The 17,760-nt window shown below is 39.5% G+C and overlaps 1 protein-coding gene across 3 annotated transcripts; it reads left to right on the forward strand.

Annotated features, from left to right (window-relative positions):
* Nucleotides 1–521: 521 nt before the first annotated feature.
* ammecr1 (AMMECR nuclear protein 1) lies at nt 522–16,970 on the forward strand. Of its 3 annotated transcripts, XM_044221568.1 has the most exons (7): nt 522–2,112; nt 7,608–7,718; nt 8,873–8,987; nt 9,341–9,431; nt 9,557–9,653; nt 9,829–9,860; nt 11,861–11,990. In XM_044221568.1, the coding sequence occupies exons 1-6, from the start codon at nt 1,640–1,642 to the stop codon at nt 9,857–9,859; spliced, it is 918 nt and encodes a 305-aa protein (XP_044077503.1). In that variant the 5' UTR covers nt 522–1,639; the 3' UTR covers nt 9,860; nt 11,861–11,990. The 3 variants fall into 3 exon arrangements, with proteins under 3 accessions (XP_044077503.1, XP_044077504.1, XP_044077502.1); XM_044221567.1 differs by lacking the exon at nt 9,829–9,860 and having other exon boundaries at nt 531–2,112; nt 11,861–16,970; XM_044221569.1 differs by lacking the exons at nt 7,608–7,718; nt 9,829–9,860 and having other exon boundaries at nt 523–2,112; nt 11,861–16,970.
* Nucleotides 16,971–17,760: the final 790 nt, after the last annotated feature.

Here is a 17,760-nt window from a genome sequence, read left to right on the forward strand (position 1 = left end):
GTCACTGCTCTTTTTACTGATAGCATACATTTATTTCTGACTAAAAGGTAGGGGGCTGAATGGGGGTGGAGCTGGAGAATGATTCAGGGGGTCCAGAACTGGACAGGAGACATTTATGACAGAATTAATTCATATTAATTCATATTTATATGTATTTACTGATTCAGGACCCCAGATAAGCTATGATATGTACACAGATTTCATGTTAGCCATTCGGAATAAAACCAAAATGACGAACTACTTTAACAGTAAATGTTTAAAAAGAAAGCACCTTAGTCTATATAACCTTTATCCCTTGAGACGCTTGCTTGAATAATAAATCACCTCAGTGAAATACAAAGACACTGACAAATCAATTCTCTTTACAGCATTCATACTTAAAGAATTAGTAGAGAATCCAGAGAATAGGCCCAGAGAAGAAAGACCACTCAGACTGTATGCCTTTTATAGCTTAGGGATACCGATACTTTTACATGAACGCACGCATACACGCGTATGCACGTCGTGAGCGCGCAAGCTTCCACAGCACCGTACATTTCTTCTGAATTGCAAATTTGATACCCCCAGAAGCTACGCATAATGTGTAGCAACTGGGCGCAACACATTTTCTGAATCCGGTTCCGGAGTGCCGACGACACCGATGCCTGTGCCCACAGACTGATCACAGGGCTTTTACCCGAACAGCACTGAATGGTAGCAGCTGAGAGACGGGTGCGGAGCGAGGGTTGCCAAACCCGGAGGATTTCTCACGGCTCACGGACTAGAATGCTCTTCTATATGTATCCCCATAAACGGATGACAACCTCCAAACAAACCTATACTGAAAACTTTCAGCTCTACATTTGACGCGGGGGTGTTATTGAGATTTTTTTAAACCAGGTCCAAGAACAGACATCATGCAGGTGCAAACTGTGGGCTAGCGTTACTGAAATGACTTGCTCGGCGCTGACGCGTTGCATTGTGCCATGCCAACCCTGCATTATCAGATGCCATTTTACTCTGCGTTATCCCAGCGTCTGGAATTCCAACATACTGGGCCTGTTGTGTAATTAGAAGTTCGTGAGGCAGTGGCAAACAAGCTGGTGCAATGAGAAGCTACGCTGTCCAAGACATTGTACGCAATTTGTGCTGAAGCTTATGGGTCCTGCGTACTCAAGCTCCCAGCTTCCACTTGGAGAGGTGTGCTGCGGGGCTACAGCGCACTGGCTGTCGGCTTCACATCTGGACCGCCTGGATACTGTCATCTGCGGCCTGTTCGGACTGTGCACTCCCTGAACTTGTATGTTTACGGGGAACTGAGTGAGATAGCCTCGGATGGTGTCGTGTTAGGGAGAAGGGTGAATATTTGTCTGGGACTTGACGTTATCGGTGATCCACTGGAACACCGTGGTCCAAAGCTGGACTGGCTAACTACTCATGGAAAAAACGTTTATCCAGCTATGGATTTTGCGTAGCGAAGTCACGCATTTTTAAAGGCAACGCTAGGGTGACATTGCAGTCTTTTCGCCACATCGGTTATTTCGTCGTCCGACAAAAAAATAAAAGAGTGAAAGTGGAGTATTGTCCGTCATACGTATCAACGCAGTGGGATTTCTACGTCTGGTCGGCGTTCCCCCCCACCCTTCCCGCGGTGACGGTTATGGGTCGGAAGCGGTGTGTCGGTGCAGATTGTTCCAAGATGGCGGCCGGGTGCTGCGGGGTGAAGAAGCAGAAACTGTCGGGATCGCCCGGGTCGGGGGGTCCCGGCGGGGTGGGGGCGGGAAGCGGGGTTGCAGGAACCGGACATTGTGGCTCGGAGTTGGGGATTGGCTCCTCCGCGACCGTTGCAGCAGCGGCGAACGTGAGCAGAACCAACGGCCTGGGGGGACCCGGGGGTAACGTTAGCGGCAGTAGTAGTAGTGGTAGCAGCGGCACAAACGCTCTGTCCCCGGCCCCGGCTGGTTACACTTCATCCGGCCTATCCCCGAATATCAGCTCGGGACCTGGTTCGGGAAGTGGAGGCAGAAAAATGGTCGTCTCAGCGGAGATGTGCTGTTTCTGCTTTGACGTGCTTTATTGCCATCTGTACGGCTACCAACCTCCGAGAACACCCAGGTTTACAAATGATCCCTTGTGAGTATTTTTGTCTTTTGTTGTTTTGCTGCATGTCAAAGCTCATTGGTGTTTTCTCTCAACAAATGTCTGTTGCGGCACACTTGATGGGTTTACCTCTGGATTCTGCTTCAGTGTTAAGGGCACAACTGTCACATCTAAACAATATTTTACGTCTAATGAAATTAACGTGAAAACCTCGCGATCATAGCTTAATTTGGAATTTGGGCCTTGGCGAAGAGACTGTCTGCTGTGGCCTGCAGCTACACTAGTCTAACATTAACGTTACAATGAATGATTTGATGTGATGTTATCAAGCTATGTTACCTATCACTGAATGATGTACATTTAGTATTTCTAGATTCCCCGTCGCTACTCGGCGAAATAAACATTTTGCGATACTGTTTGTCCAACTCGAATAACACTGGCTGACGTTAGCTATAAGCCTTTTTGCTACTAGCTAATATTAGCTAGCCACTAACACTTAAGCTAAAAGTGAGCGTGGACCGAGTAAGATAACATCGCTTATTTTTCAGTTTAAAAGGAGCAGTTTTGCTAGTAATGATATATCATAAACTGCTAAAATACAAAACATCAAAAGTTAAACGTTAATGTTAATATTCTTGATCTTCTAAATTGCCCTCAATGAACTCTGGATTGCCACATACTAGGTTTAGCTTTGTTAGCTATAAGCTACATTAGAGTAGCAACGAAGCACTAATGAGCTTGTAGTCATTAATTTCATGGTAAATGTATTAAAGTCTTCACGGTATCAGGGTCAGATAACCGGTCATATTACTCACTGGTTTTACAGCAGGTTTTAGCTGGTAAGTGTACTGTCGAATCAAAGGAAACAAACGGTAACAACCGAGTTTAGCATCAACCAACAAAGAAAAGGTGGTTCTTGCTAAGTACTAAGCATACCTAAGCATTCCTTATGGCAAAATGTAACTAAAAATAGCATTGACCTTGTTAAATAAATATAACAACCAAACGGAATGTGTAACCATTTGAAGCATTCACTGAACATGAGGCTATTTGTGATATGACCAAATTAGCCACAAGATTGATAAATGTATATCATCTGCCCTTAACCGCACTCCTGCGCCCTCTACTGAAACATTTTAACCTCACCTTATACAACGTTGTAATGTGATAGCAATTGGGGGCGTTTTACTTACATTTTGAGGTTATAAAGGGATTGTTTACAATTGCAGCCATAGTTGTCTATTCCAGTGTATTGGCCTGAAATGGGTGAAGAAACTTGGGAGTGACTTATTGACAGGGACACACGTTTAAATATTTGAAAATAGTCAAAGGAATTGCAGCATTTAAAATGTGTATTCTACTGTCATATGACAAGTTTAAAGTGTAACAGTGAAAGGCAGTCTTGCACTTCATCATGCAGACACTAAAATACAATGTTGCATACATTTGAAATGCATATGATGAGTTGTGAATGGTGTGTATTTATGTAAACAGTTCAAACACCCCCAATGTGTTTGCTGGTAATCATTGTCTATTATGTTATTATATTATCTATAACAGTCCCTCATACACATTGTATATGTATACAATAAACAAATTCCCTTTCTCTTCTTACTCTGCATTTTCACATCAAAAGGCTCTTTTGCAATTATAGTTGACACTGTATTGAATGATGAATATGCTGAAATGCTGATTTTGGCATGTTGACCTTTGAAAGAAAATCCAACATGTTGGAGCCTAAATTGTACTAGAGTATCCTCAAAATCTAACACACTAACGTCTCTATCTAGAGTCTATCTCAAAATCACCTCAGCAATCTCCAGTTAAAAGGCTTTACACATTCAAATATCAGAACCAATCAAAACTCACAGTGGTGTGGCAAACACTGAACAATGAATTGATATGTCCCAGACAGTGGATACAGCTCACTGTATCATGCCTTTGGTGTTAACTTGACTAACCAAATACATATCAAATAAATGCAAATCTAACACTATTACATTTTTTTTTGTGAATTAATTTCAGACATTCCTGATTCCATGTACGGTTGCATCTATACATTTGCACGTCCACACTTTGACATTTCTCCCAGTGTTGCGCCAAACTAACCTGGCAAGCCAGATTAGTGTTGCCATTGATAATACACAAAAAAAATAATCCGTTGTCAGTCTGTTAATCTAAAAAATGCCCTCCTAGGCCCAGTCCCAATATCCACTATAAGCATTAAACCTTCATATACATTAACTGATGTCATCTGTGTAATCAAGATACACAGATGAGGGGTGTGAGTGACTTAAAATGCCTGATTAGGAATGGGACATGTTTTGTCAAGTCCCATGTTGGTAGTTTTCTCATATATCATATATAGTTTAATAAAATTGAGTGTTTGCTGCTGACTTTCTGAATAATATAATAATAGCTGACAAAGTCACTGATCTGAGCATGCAAGATTTAAACTTCCCCTGAGCTTAAGGCTGTCAGCCTTAAAGGGTGAACATTGGGATTCAGCCTAACCTTAACCACGTGTTACCAAGGTCTGAACTCAACCAGGCAATAACGACTAGGAATGTAGTAGGCTAATGCCCTCCAATGTGAAAACTCCCACAGGTTTGAGAAACTCTGCGGTCTGCGGTGTCCTCGTCATGTCCTTCACTTGGGGCCATTGTCAGACTGAATTATTGAAATGCTCAAAACAACTACAACATTTGACATAGACACAGTGCTCTGCAGAGGTAGCCAGTAAACAATGCAGGGCCTCAGATCGTGAACATTTTGTCACATTTTGTGATAATTTTTTGGAGACAGTGGTACTAAAACTTTGAAATGGGAAGCCTTGCTTATTGCGAATGTGCCCTTTTTTTTCATGATTTAAATGTCATGACCTTAAAACAGTGTGTTTTTGCTGTCTAGACTGGTGACCGACTGTCTACTAGCTTACATGTTGTTAGTATTTAGTAAAAACAGCAAGTTTCCTCCAAATGGAGGGTCACATGCTGAGAGTGGTGCACAAAGGTAGCTGCTTCAAGGACTGCCAACACAGCATACATTTTAAAACAGTTTGCTTCATTTTGACTACAAGAAGACCTATGGACCACACAGCAATGAGCACTGCTACAGGTACGTTAGCATAACTGGTCAGCTAATTTTTTGTTGTCTCCAAATTAAGTGAAAACACCTATGTGGGTACACCATTGTTTTGTAGGGGTTTCCTTTTTTGAATTAAAAAAAATTAATTGAAGATTTATCACTTATTACAGACACTTGTTCCCATACCGCCCTCTCCCTCCCACCTTCCCACCCTCCAAGCCATTAATGACTAGTCAGCTAATTTAGCTAGCTAACTTTAGTTGACTTGATATGGCCATTGTAGCTAATTGGTGGGGTAATATTAACTGAAATCTGTGAAATGTTTGTTAGCTAACATAGATATGTATATCGTAAGCTACTTTAATTTTTTACCTATAGTAAGCTAAAGCAACAACTGAAATGTAAGCTTACAATTCAAAAGTCATAACTAGCTAGGAAACATGTTATCTTGTTAATTCGTGTGTGTATCCATTGTGCTACCAAATGGTGAACACTAGCAATCTTTTTCTTTTCTTCATCAACCTTTGCCCCCGCCAATCCCTCGTTTGAGGACAGCACCAGAAGACACCAGCCTTTCCTCACTAGCAGAGGAGGGGGGGGGGAGATGATCCAGGAAAGGTAAAATGAAGCCAAAGGATGGTAACCATGCAGTGGTTTTCTGAGGAACTGCTGGGTGAAACGTCTGTAAGACATCAAAGTCTACAGTAGTGACCATTAGACACCACTTTGTTTTTCATTAGACTATTTGCACCTACGTGCTGTAGCTGTAATGTTTTGTTGCTTTGTAATTTTTTTGTTTTTAATTACTGGTACTTCATTGAATCTGAACTTGAAATTTTGGTTTTGATTTTGTAAAACAGCTGTTTAATATGTGAAGAAGCTAAAAATAAAAATTAAGAATTGTTCAGAGTAACTGTCTCATGTTTCTTTTTTAAAAATTGGACTTTTAAAGCCTTTTTAACTTCATAGAGTATAGGACTTCTAGCTCAAGATTTTCTGCATTGAACAAAAAAAAAATATTGCGTACGAACCAGTCAAAGTTGAAGTACCAGTATTGGTTCTGGTATTGAAAATTTCTTCACAGGGGAAACACTCAGTTCATTTTGTCCTTTTTCTCCTTTCTCTTTACACAGTTTCACTTACACATGTTCAGTTTTCATGAGTAAAGTGATAGGGTAGGGGGAATTCACCAAGCTTTGCTGTATCAGTAGTTACAACTATAGAAAACATAAAGGCTCCATACTGGTCCATAAAAAAGGTGGGAAATAAATAAGAAAAAGATAAATAACAAAAGTCTCTCTGCACTTATCGCCAGTGTCTTCTGTAAAATAATCATTGTTACCAAATAATTCATTAGTGACACAAGTAATATTGCTAAAGTATGAAATTGAGTTAAATGACATCTTCCATTTACTTTTGAGTAACGGGAGCAGAAGCAGTCCTCTGTCAGTGTCACAGTGGATCTGATCAGCCACAGTACTGCCCTGCATTCAGAGGTGTCTTGACAGTGCTCACAACACAATACACAATCAATGTAGTTTTGCGGAAGAGAATACACAGAAGCATAAAAAGACACTTTTGGTTGCAATAAAGCTTGATTGAAGCATGAGCAGTTATGTGGCCAGTGGACCGCTATATTGATTTAAAACTGAAGTGTATATGTTCCATCATACACACATTTGAGAGGTGACTGGAAAACACGACTGAAAGGTGTCCGCTGTAGAAAGGGTGTTGGTCTTTATTTACATAATACTGCATGGCAATCATGCCCTGTTTTGCACAATTTTGGTTCTGATCCACTGCAATACCTACCAGTAATGTCACAACATTGAGTATTGTTCTCTGAAGTGCTTAATTCAAAGAACATTACTTATGCAAACCCAGATGAGATACCTTTTTAAACTGTTATGATCATAAACTCTGCTGAAGCACTGTTGAGTCCTGTTATGCAGTATTTAATTGGGTCCTTCATTGTCATTAACACGTTTTGTTCATGAATCGGACAAGTGAGAATTTCTTGCATGATCAGATACATATTTGATCTATCAGAAGCAGTTCCCCCCCATAAAAAAAGTTGGAAAATCCCTATAACTTCATGAAATGTAGAAAGTTATTGTTTAAAAAAAAAAAGAGTATGTTATCCAGTCACAGGTGGACAGATGGCCCAATGCTATGAACAAAAGCCTGCAAAACTGATCCATCATGGTGTAAAAGACAATAGTGACAATTTTACCTAATGTGAATAACAGCTGTGGCATACTAAAGCAGAATTAACTGATGATGTGTGCCGTTAACCAGCGTTTATACAGTACAGAAATGTACAACTGGTGTGCACGTTATTAAAGTTCAACTGCTTTAACATGGTCTCTTGTCCTTTCTTGTTTTTCAGCCCGCTGTTTGTCACATGGAAAATAGGTCTCTTGTTCTTTCTTGTTTTTCAGCCCGCTGTTTGTCACATGGAAAATAGGCAGAGACAAGCGGTTGAGGGGTTGTATAGGTACATTTTCTGCCATGAATCTGCACTCAGGACTCAGGGAGTACACCCTTACCAGGTAAGCAACAATGCAAAGTTATTTTCTGTGTTTCCAAGCTGTAGACCAAATGTTGTGACAGAGCACGATTGTGGAGAAATAGAGTGACACTGTAGTAAATTATAGTGAACAACGAGCGCATTGGAATCACAACCCTAACATGGGCGACTTTGTAAGAATAGTAGTAGTAAATGACCCCCAGAACTGATAGTTGGCCTTTGCATGACAGCAAATAACATAATTTCTGTTTATTATAGTATTTCCTTTTGTTCTTTGTTTCTTTTTACGTAGCTTGCTGTAACGGTGTGTGGCGCGTGTATCTCGTAGATCCCAGGCCCTGGGGATTAAAAAAAAAAAAAGTTAGAAATGTCCTTAGGTCAGTTTTTCCATGAAGGTTTTGCGTTGGTGTTTATTATTTAAAAAAAGACGGGGTACTGAGATCAACAGGATAGGCAGTGACACAAATGAAATGTATTGATAACTTTACTATCACTGTAATGTATGGACTGTTAAAGACATTAAAAGATGTTTTAATTAAAAAATGTAAAGTTGTGATAATAAAGAGTCCTTGTGTAGTTGTACTGGGCAGTCGTCTACCCTTTCCAGATGAACACAGTGACGTGGGTTAAACTCACATTGGTGGTTGATCTGAATGCATCAATGGATCACCCGCCCGGTGGGTTAAACGCTGGTTGGGCACTTCTTGGCTTTGGTGGACACATGTTACAATTAGAAATCTGAATTCAATCTTTATGTTACTGATATTTGTTATGTAACACATTACATGACACATCTAACAAATGAGAGAGACCCAGAGGGTAGGTGTGTGTAGAGAACTGAAATTGAAACTTTAGTGACATTGTTTTAAAATAATCTATGTAAGAAAGGAGTCTTACAATGTAAACAGGGCCCTCTGTAAATACCTGAGCTGAGCTGTCAAGTACATGTAAACACACACAGCTTCTTAGTGGTATTGTGTACACACACTTTACAAACAGCACTGAGCTGCTGTGAGCAGTCATGATCAGAGTCCATGATGCGAACACGCTTCTGTATGTCCATAGGTCATCTACATTAGACAACAGGCCCTGCTAATCCTTCATCACATGCCTGTGGTAATTATTTTCTGAATCACCTCTCGTAATAGTATTTTCTTTGTGCTTTTATGTCTGCAGTGCCCTTAAAGACAGCCGCTTCCCCCCTATGACAAGGGATGAGCTGCCTCGCCTCTTCTGCTCAGTGTCTCTTCTCACCAACTTTGAAGACGTCGGTGATTACCTTGACTGGGAGGTAAGAGACATGGTTTGCTAAAACATTTGCACTGAGAATTGTGGTGCGTCACAGCTTAAATGCTCATTCATAGGTGTCTCACTCTTTCTGCTATTAATACACAGCAGCTCCTCCGCAGTTTTTGAGGGTGTTAATTTGTTTCTAACAAGACTAAAGCTAAAGGAATGGAGGAAATAAATTGAAATTCCACCCATGCTGTAACCTGTTTGAACATTGCATTTGGTTGTAAAATGTAACAGTTCTCCATATTGGCTTTATGAACAGTTACAACAGAACTGTTCTTTGACTTTGTCAGAGCAATTTATGGGTTTAAAATGACATTGCTTCATTGTCATGCCTGTCTTGAATTCTAGGTGGGTGTTCACGGTATTAGGATAGAGTTTTTCAATGAAAAAGGATCAAAGCGCACCGCCACCTACCTACCGGAGGTTGCAAAGGAGCAAGGTGAGATCTTTTTGTGCCCCAAAGAATCTAGCCTCATCTTCTTTTTACAAAGACAACGTATGTATGTATGTTGTGCTGGATGTAGTTTTTCAGGAATGTGTAAAGCGATTTAACTCTCATTTTAGGTTGGGACCACATTCAAACCATAGATTCCTTACTACGAAAGGGAGGTTACAAAGCTCCCATCACAAATGACTTCAGGAAGACCATTAAGTTAACCAGGTAACATTACACTTGCTGTATTAAATTACCTACAGACATGCTGATATATGAATATTTTACTGATAGACTCTTTGTTTGCCACATACTTTCATTTACATCCATGTTCCCAAACATAAGACAAAATACTTAAAGTCCCTCTCTACTCAAAAATATGTTTTTCTTCTTGTTCCTACAGTTGGATGTTTGAGCTTCACTGTGCAGAATGATGTATGTGCAGAGTTTGATACTAGAAGGCTGTTTTCACATTTATCTGCTGAAAGTGGAAAGTTTCTCTGTGCTCACAGAAAATCTGATTTTAAGGGGTGGGGCCTACAAGCATGATTTGTGACATCACAAATAGTTTGTAATTCAATCCTGGTCCAATTTGCAACTTATACAAGTGTGATGTAGAAACTTGAAGCTGCCAGTGCACACACACTGAGAATGGACTTTACAGTCAAGTAGGAGACATCTTGTGTCCAGCAGGAAAACTTAAATTAACAAAATTTGCATATTCATAGATTCTGGAATTTGTAATGCGCAAGAAGGAGTAGATGCCTTTTTAAGGATTTTAATGTGGAAATTACACTTTTTTTGTGGAAAAACACACCAGACACACATTACTGTTCCAAGCAGACTATTTGAATATATGTCTGAATACATGTCTGGATGGGATCTTTAAATTTCACCTGTTGAGACCAAAGTCTATGATTAATGCAATCTAATGTTAGAGTTTTGCGAGCCAAGCAGAATTGGTAGAACTGAACCTTTTTATAAAGCATACACAAATTTTAAAAGGACAAATGTATGATCAGACATGGGATCTAAATCAGCGTTGTCCTCCTTTTGAGATACAGTATATCATCAACTTACCATTCAAGTTGTTTAAAGGGGAACTCCACCAATTTTACACACCAAATTTTGTTTACAGGTTTTGAGGAGTACTGCTGAATTTGTGAAAAGTTGTATAAGGCCTTTTGTGGCTCCAGAGGGAGCTGATAAATCTGCGAAATCTGATAAATGTCCTCAAGTGAGCGTTGGTTGAGGCTGAAGACTACAAGTTTGAAAATAAAAAAAGTGTGGAGTTAGAAAAGAAGTGAACTTACCAGATCTCTGTAGCCCACTCCTCATCTCTGCTTGAGGCTAGCAGCTGGAGGCTACATTAGCCACTACTACTGTTGTCTCTAGACGGTAACCCTAGATTTGCGAAACTCTTGCACATGCTCACTTGATTCACCACAGTAGCGCTTGACTTTGCCCGCACTAGCAATGGCAGCTAACCGGGAGCCACTTTAAAATATTCTTTAATGATGGCGGAGGGGACTTATTAACTTACATTATACTTATATTAATATTGTTGCTGTATTGTAATAATGTATGTCTCTAAATTACTTTAAAGTACTTTACGTAGTATAAAGAGCTACAAAGTCTGCACAGGGAAGAGGTCTCTGTAGATGAATGGGTCAAACACAGGACTTTCACGCAGGAGACCTAGGTTCGTGTCCTGTGTGAAACCAAAAGTCAGCGTTGACTTATTAATTTTAGACTTATTATTTTCATTTGTTTGTTTTTAAATGATTTTCTGTTTTCAGTTGCAGTTTGGTTAGATTTAGGCAACAAAACTATTTAGGAAAAAATTGTGGTTTGGGTTAAAATAATAAGTCAAGGTTAACTTTTGGTTTCACGCAGGACACAAACAGTGGCCTCCTGGGTGAAAGTCCTGTGTTTGTGTAAAAGGCTTTATGGTAGAAAACCCTGAAGAAACAACACGTACAAATCTCGCAAGAGTTTCGCAAATCTAGGGTTACCATCTAGACACGACCACCCAAATCTCCAAATGAACTGTTGGTGGTCGAGTTTCATTGTGGGTAATGTTGGAGGCGGGTTTTGACAATGAAGAAGAATGCGTTGAATACTAAAGACAATTTCTCTGGTTCTGCTGCATTGATTTTTGATACTTTAAAAAAAAAAAACTGTCCATTGTGAGTCTGACAATGTGCAATGCTAAATCAGTGGAGTACTCTTTTAAGAAAAAAATGCTTAAAAATATTTGTTGTTCTGACTGAGACTTCATAAGTCTAGTATTGACTCATCTGTGTTAAACAAATTGTACAGGGTCACAGTAGGTGCAGTTTTGTGTTTCAGTGCAGACTGTGGCTGATCATAGCTTTCCTAACATGACATGGGGGTCAGCTAGCCTTTACCAACACATCTTTTCTCATTCCTAGGTACCGTAGCGAGAAGATGACAATGGGTTATGCAGAGTACATCGCTCACCGCCAGCACCATCACTACCAGAATGGCATTGGGCACCCTCTACCACCCTACAACCATTATTCCTGACAGCGAGCCGCATGACCAATCATTGGACCTCTCCGCGGACCTTTTTCCAGGAGAGCCTGCCCCCTCCTGGTCTAGCTATTTCTACTACTGTACCATTTTATGATGATTGTTTCCGTTGCCATGCTGGCCGTCTCCTAGACGTTGACATGGCAACGGGTGGCAACGAAGCATCATTTGATTATGGCAAGAAATCCATGTTTCTTTTTCTTTGCCTGTGGTTAAGTTTTTGCAGCATATGTATACCTGTATCTATAACCCCCTTCATTCATATTTTTGAAAATTAAACAAATACTAGATTTTATTAATCTTATGTATTTTCAGCAAACCTAATCAGGTGTTTGATTCTGTGGATGGAAGGAAGTCTCTTAAGGTGGATTACTCTCACGCTTATATTTTTTAGGCTTTGCTACAATTTTACATTTACTAAGAACATTTTTCTTTTTTCCTTCTTTTCGTTATCTTACTATCCAGACATGTGTACCATGTAGCAAGGCAACTGCAGTTCTCAAAGGCTGTGTCGTCTCTATTCCAATTCCTCTCAAAAAAAAACACTGACTGTTGAGGTTGTTTTAGCCTTGTAAACTCTTGTAGTGTTGTAGTTGGAACTATATATTGGGATTTGTATACTCCAAAGTATAGATAGTAGGATTGTGATGCCCTTTGACCAGCCTGTGCTGGTAGTGTTTATTGTTTGAGCTCACAATTGTGTGTGTATTTCTGTGTGTGGATATAGCTATTGGTCTGCCACCAGATGAAAACCAGTAGAGTAAATTAGAAATTGGATTTATACCTAAAGATTCCCTACAGTGATTTTTGGAAACCTCCCCCTGAGTATTTGTACTGTTTTGTGGTGGAACCTGTAAACCTTGAACTGCGTTTGTTTGGCTAGAGCTTACAGCTATGTTCCCTCTTTTTTGTTTAACTTTTTCAAATTTAAGGTGATTGTGGAGGAAGCCATTTTGTCTGAGGATAATCATGTCCGTGCAGGTGATTTGTTAATTATCGATGTAAAATGGGCTACAAGTGGGTCTGATTTCCTGTATTGGAGAGGGGGAGCAGGCGTAACTACAGGTCCCTAGAAAAAAAAAAAGCGTGTGCATGAACAATGCTTTAATTTAAATTTACCATGTCTGTTGGTTTCTGAGTTTACTGGCAGGGAGTCACTTGACAGGGACATGCTATAACTACTTAAAGCCATATTCTCTTTTTATTCCACACTTTGTAAGAGTTGTCTGTTGTTTGGCTTGAAGCGTTTGTATTCGGCAACCTCTAATGTATTGGGTCTTCAACCTCTGAATGCACACTTACACCAGCCAGCCTCAGGCAAGGCTGCATCACTGAATACTAGTCAAATCCGGCGGTTTCAGTCATTAGTCGGATGTCTTGTATATTACCCGTGTTGTTGTGGAAACATTGTCTTGCCTTTTCAGATCATAGCTAACCATTGTCACTCGTCCACCAAGTATGATGTATTAAAATTGTCATTTTGAATGAAGACAAGCCACTTGACGCACAAAGGAAGTAACGTGTGTGTCATTTAGCCGTGCATGTCATTGTGCTCTTTAGATTCTGAAGCAGTTGCAGTAATGCACCTAGTTGATTTAGTTGTTGAAACCGCACTAACACTGTTCTCCTGTAATACTCTGCTGTTCAGTGAGATCCCGCTGATCTGTGTGTTCATGGCACAGGAAATGTTGAGATTTGTGGTCTGTTTTGTCAGCTGTTTGGCAGTAGGTTAGAGCAAACACAGTTGAATTAGTTAGAGCTGAATCTCTGCATGGGGCCAGGCGGCTTGCAGTTAAGGTCTACAAATAAAAAGCCAGGGCTTTGTAAGGACTAAAGAAGCCATTTCCCATCCAAATATCACTCGTTGTGAGTCACATCCACACACACTAGTGTAGTTTGATGTACTTTCCAGAATGTTTGAACTGTTGAGGATCATCGTGTGATCCGCTTGCTTTGGGTTTGGTTTTAGTTTTGCTAACTGGAATTTTTGAGAGGTTCTTGTTACTTGACCAACATCTTTCTATGTAACAGCCTTTACTAACTGACAGGTTATTTTTCTTTATGCAAAATGTCAAGGGCTTTTGGCACTCCATCCACAGTAACCTGAAATGACCCAGATTTAAGTTGTGTTGCCTTAAATGAATGATTTAATCAATGATGGAGCAGTAGATGATGCTCTGAGTGTTCCTCTATTCCATGGTTTGCTCTTTCCCAGCTCCATATTCACACCACAGTGAAGGAAAGGGCCTCAGATGATCTTTTCCCCACTTGAATGCTATTGCTAGAACATTCTTAGACATATGGGGGCTCCTGTATGCCTGCAGTCTCCTGTTAGCTATCGTCTTACCCAGCTGCTGGTTCTCAATTTTTTCATTTTTTAAAGCACCACATACACATTCTCTAAAAATCCTGTTGGGCACTGTGGTGTTGTTACCTAAATGTTTAAACCATGGGAAGACAGTTTCATGCCTCTAGTTAAATGTATGCTTTTATGATAAACACTACACTACATCAAAAGTTTCAAAGAGGAACAGTCAGGCATACGTTTCCTGGTCCATTTAGTACAGCACAACCTGAATTTTTCTGCTGCAAAACCAAATTGACCATGCTCTTTTACATATGTCTTTGTATACACATGCAATGTATTTTGTTGCATGTATGTATGAGTATGAGACCTATGGTTTTATCCATGATGTGCTTGATCTATGGCTTAGACACTCTTATTAACCATTAAGAGATTTAAAAGACAATATGGTGCTATCGGACCTCATATTGGGGTGGTCACAGCTTGTGACTGGTCATGCGGACTCATTGATCATATCATCCTTAAAGATGCTACACTTAAGATTTTCTCTTTAGTATATTGCTGTGAAATGAGTTCTGACGGCCCATTTTAAAACTGAAGGATGTGACTGTCACCGATACAAACAGTAGCCCCAAGAATCTGTGCTTTCATGAAGTCCAATGTGGGTGATTTTGGGATCAATTCCCTATGGGAAAAACAGACTGATATTCTTACGCATATAATGAAGAAGGAAAAGTCCCTGCAGCAAACCCGTCATAGGGGCTATGGAATGTACTGTTAATGGCCGTTATTACAATTTAACGGTGATATATTAAGAGAAAATCCTACATGTGTTACCTTTACTATCCTTGATATATGCAGATCTGTTCAACAGGTGTTTTTTTGTTTTTCCTACCAGTGCAAGTCAACACCCCTGCAGGTTTGAAAGGACAAGAAGTCACACGTAGCCTCCTTCCCCTCGATTACTCCCCACACTGTGGCCCGACCTCATGGCCTAGTTTGTCAAGGTGTGATGTGTCGTTCGGTAGATGGTGGCAGTAGTAGTGGTCGTTGCCTCTCTTGGAAGATTGGATGCTGCTTTTCTCTCAGCACATCCTCTGTTTTCCTTTAGCTGCTGAATCGTTTGACCTCTGCTAAAAAGGCAAGGTTTGATTTATTGACTAGTGAAAAGGTCCTGTTGAGGCTCTCACAGCCTCTCAAACTATGTTGAAGGTAAGCATCTCCTATAATGGGACATAGAGTTAATGTTTTACGTAGAACACGCAGAAAATAGTCCTGCTTCTGTACTGATTAACTGTTTAAAGCATTGATACCTCATGGGATATTATGGAACGACGTGTAGTTTGTTGTAGCAGATTGTGTTTCGGTTCCGTACCAGGGTTAGAGTTCAGCCTCAGCATTCCTTGTGTGGTCATTCTCATATTTCGCGGAATGCTCAAGCTCATGTTACCTTCGTATGTTTGACTGAACCAAAGATGCCAGCGGCCATGCCCAAATGCTGCTCTTCAGGCCTGGCTTCCTGTCCTTCCAAAAGACACCCCTGCAATTGACAAAATGTTCTTTGTCTTTTTTTTGTGCGATTTCTCAACTGTCTTGACTTATTAAGCAATCCAATTTTTCAATGAATTTTCATTGAGTCTATCTCTGAAGCCGTTTATGGCATCAAGGATGGTTAAAAATGGTTGCAAATTGTTGTTACTTGTTTTGTTTATTATTATTATTAGTATTATTATTGCTATAATTTACAAAAATGAAAATCCCATGGTGTGCCTCCTAGCTTTATGGGTTTATAAATGTTTTTTTCCCTAAAGACCAGCAGTTATACTTTGTATAAAAGATGGATTTTTCCTTATTTTTTATGCCATTAAAGATGAAAAGGCCTGTTTTCTTTACTCTGGACCCAGTAGCTGCACTGGTATACAATCGCACTGATAGATGAATAAATAAAATTAAAAAAAAGAATAAATAATAATAATAATAATAATAATAATAATGACAAATGAAATAAAAACTACAATAAACTTGTGTTTGAAACTTTTATAAAAAAAACAATTTAAAAGAAAATAAAAAGAAAATGACTGTTTTTGTACATCAAAATAAATTCTTTTCAAAATAATATTTTGGATCTAGTTTCAAAATTATTTTAGTGGTTTTCTATGTTCAGAATTTTTGAGACACTGACTTCAGAGACGTGTCGCTGTAAAAACTGACTTCTTCTGTTGCAGTGGCCTGATGGGCTGGGAGGGTTGCCTGGTGTAACTCCTCATACCAACTTTTATTTCTTTTCCTCTCGATTTTTGGATCTTTTTTTTCTGCTTTAGTAAATTGAAAAATGTTGATGGAATAACATGAACTGGGAACTTCAAATCCATCCCCTGTAGAGCTAGACCCTTCCTCCTTTCCTATTGAATTGCTGTTAGTGTGATGCGACTTGAAATGGGCATTTATTATGATAGTATGACCCCAAAAGAAAAAACACAAAAAATAAACAAACACAAAAAAATAAAAGAAAAGAAAAAGAAACTAGCAAAAAAATTGCAAAACACGTGGGGAGGGTTGAAAGAATATATATAGATGGGTTATCGGAGTATGTAAGCAATGGCTGTGAAGATAATGTAGTTTTAAACATTGTTATTACCTTTTAAAATCATTTATTCAATAAAAAATACAAAATCAACTGAAAAGAGAGTGTCATTGTATTTCCTTTCAGCGCATACATCCACAGATACATTGAATATATAATTTATGCTGAAGAAAAAGCCTCTTAGATTGTCATTTCAACGTTTGATACTATGATATAATGTGAATAGTGTGAGTGGGTCACATTTAGATCCAGATAACATCAACACCAAATCACTATGTTCAATTGTTGACAAAAGGTGTATGGATTATGTTACTTGGTCAGCTACAGTTCACACTTCCTTGATTAATATCCATATTCTGTGTTTTGTAGTCTTGCTCAGCTCCATGCTGATCAATTAGCTCTAACTGATCAGGGTGCAGTTTAATGCTGGTTGGACAAGATTTCAGGTATACTGTATGGCCTCAAATGATAGAACAGGACAATGTTTGATTTGATTGGATTGCTTTTTTGCATGCAAAACTTGCTGTCAGCAGTTTTCATTGGAACTATGTTCTACTAAAGAAGCTGTCCACAGTGAGGTCTGTGGATTATCCTGGCTAACCTGCACATTGTTTTCTGGAAAGAAAAAATTTCCTTCACACCTACTGTACTGGTTTGGTGGCAGAAATTTCAGAGACAAATGTATCAAAACCTGGGCAAAAACACAACAAACCATCTTCATGTATACCAATGGGGTTAACTGACAACATTAGTGAACTGATCCTTTGAATTTAATGAAGTTGTCCAAGTCCTGCTGGCAACGTTGATAGTGTGCATTGATGTAGCAGTGCCTTTTCTACAATTATGTGAAATGACTTCAGCCTTCACACACTTTAATGATGTTTGGACTA

The sequence above is a fragment of the Siniperca chuatsi genome, linkage group LG14, assembly GCF_020085105.1.
Source record: "Siniperca chuatsi isolate FFG_IHB_CAS linkage group LG14, ASM2008510v1, whole genome shotgun sequence".
NCBI lineage: Eukaryota > Metazoa > Chordata > Actinopteri > Centrarchiformes > Sinipercidae > Siniperca > Siniperca chuatsi.

Excerpts from the sequence above, each read along its gene's own strand:
- ammecr1 (XM_044221567.1), top strand. The coding sequence starts at position 1,640 with ATGGGTCGGAAGCGGTGTGTCGGTGCAGATTGTTCCAAGATGGCGGCC. Across the intron at positions 7,719-8,872 it reads AGGGAGTACACCCTTACCAG|TGCCCTTAAAGACAGCCGCT; the intron begins GTAAGCAACAAT and ends TTATGTCTGCAG. Across the intron at positions 8,988-9,340 it reads GTGATTACCTTGACTGGGAG|GTGGGTGTTCACGGTATTAG; the intron begins GTAAGAGACATG and ends CTTGAATTCTAG.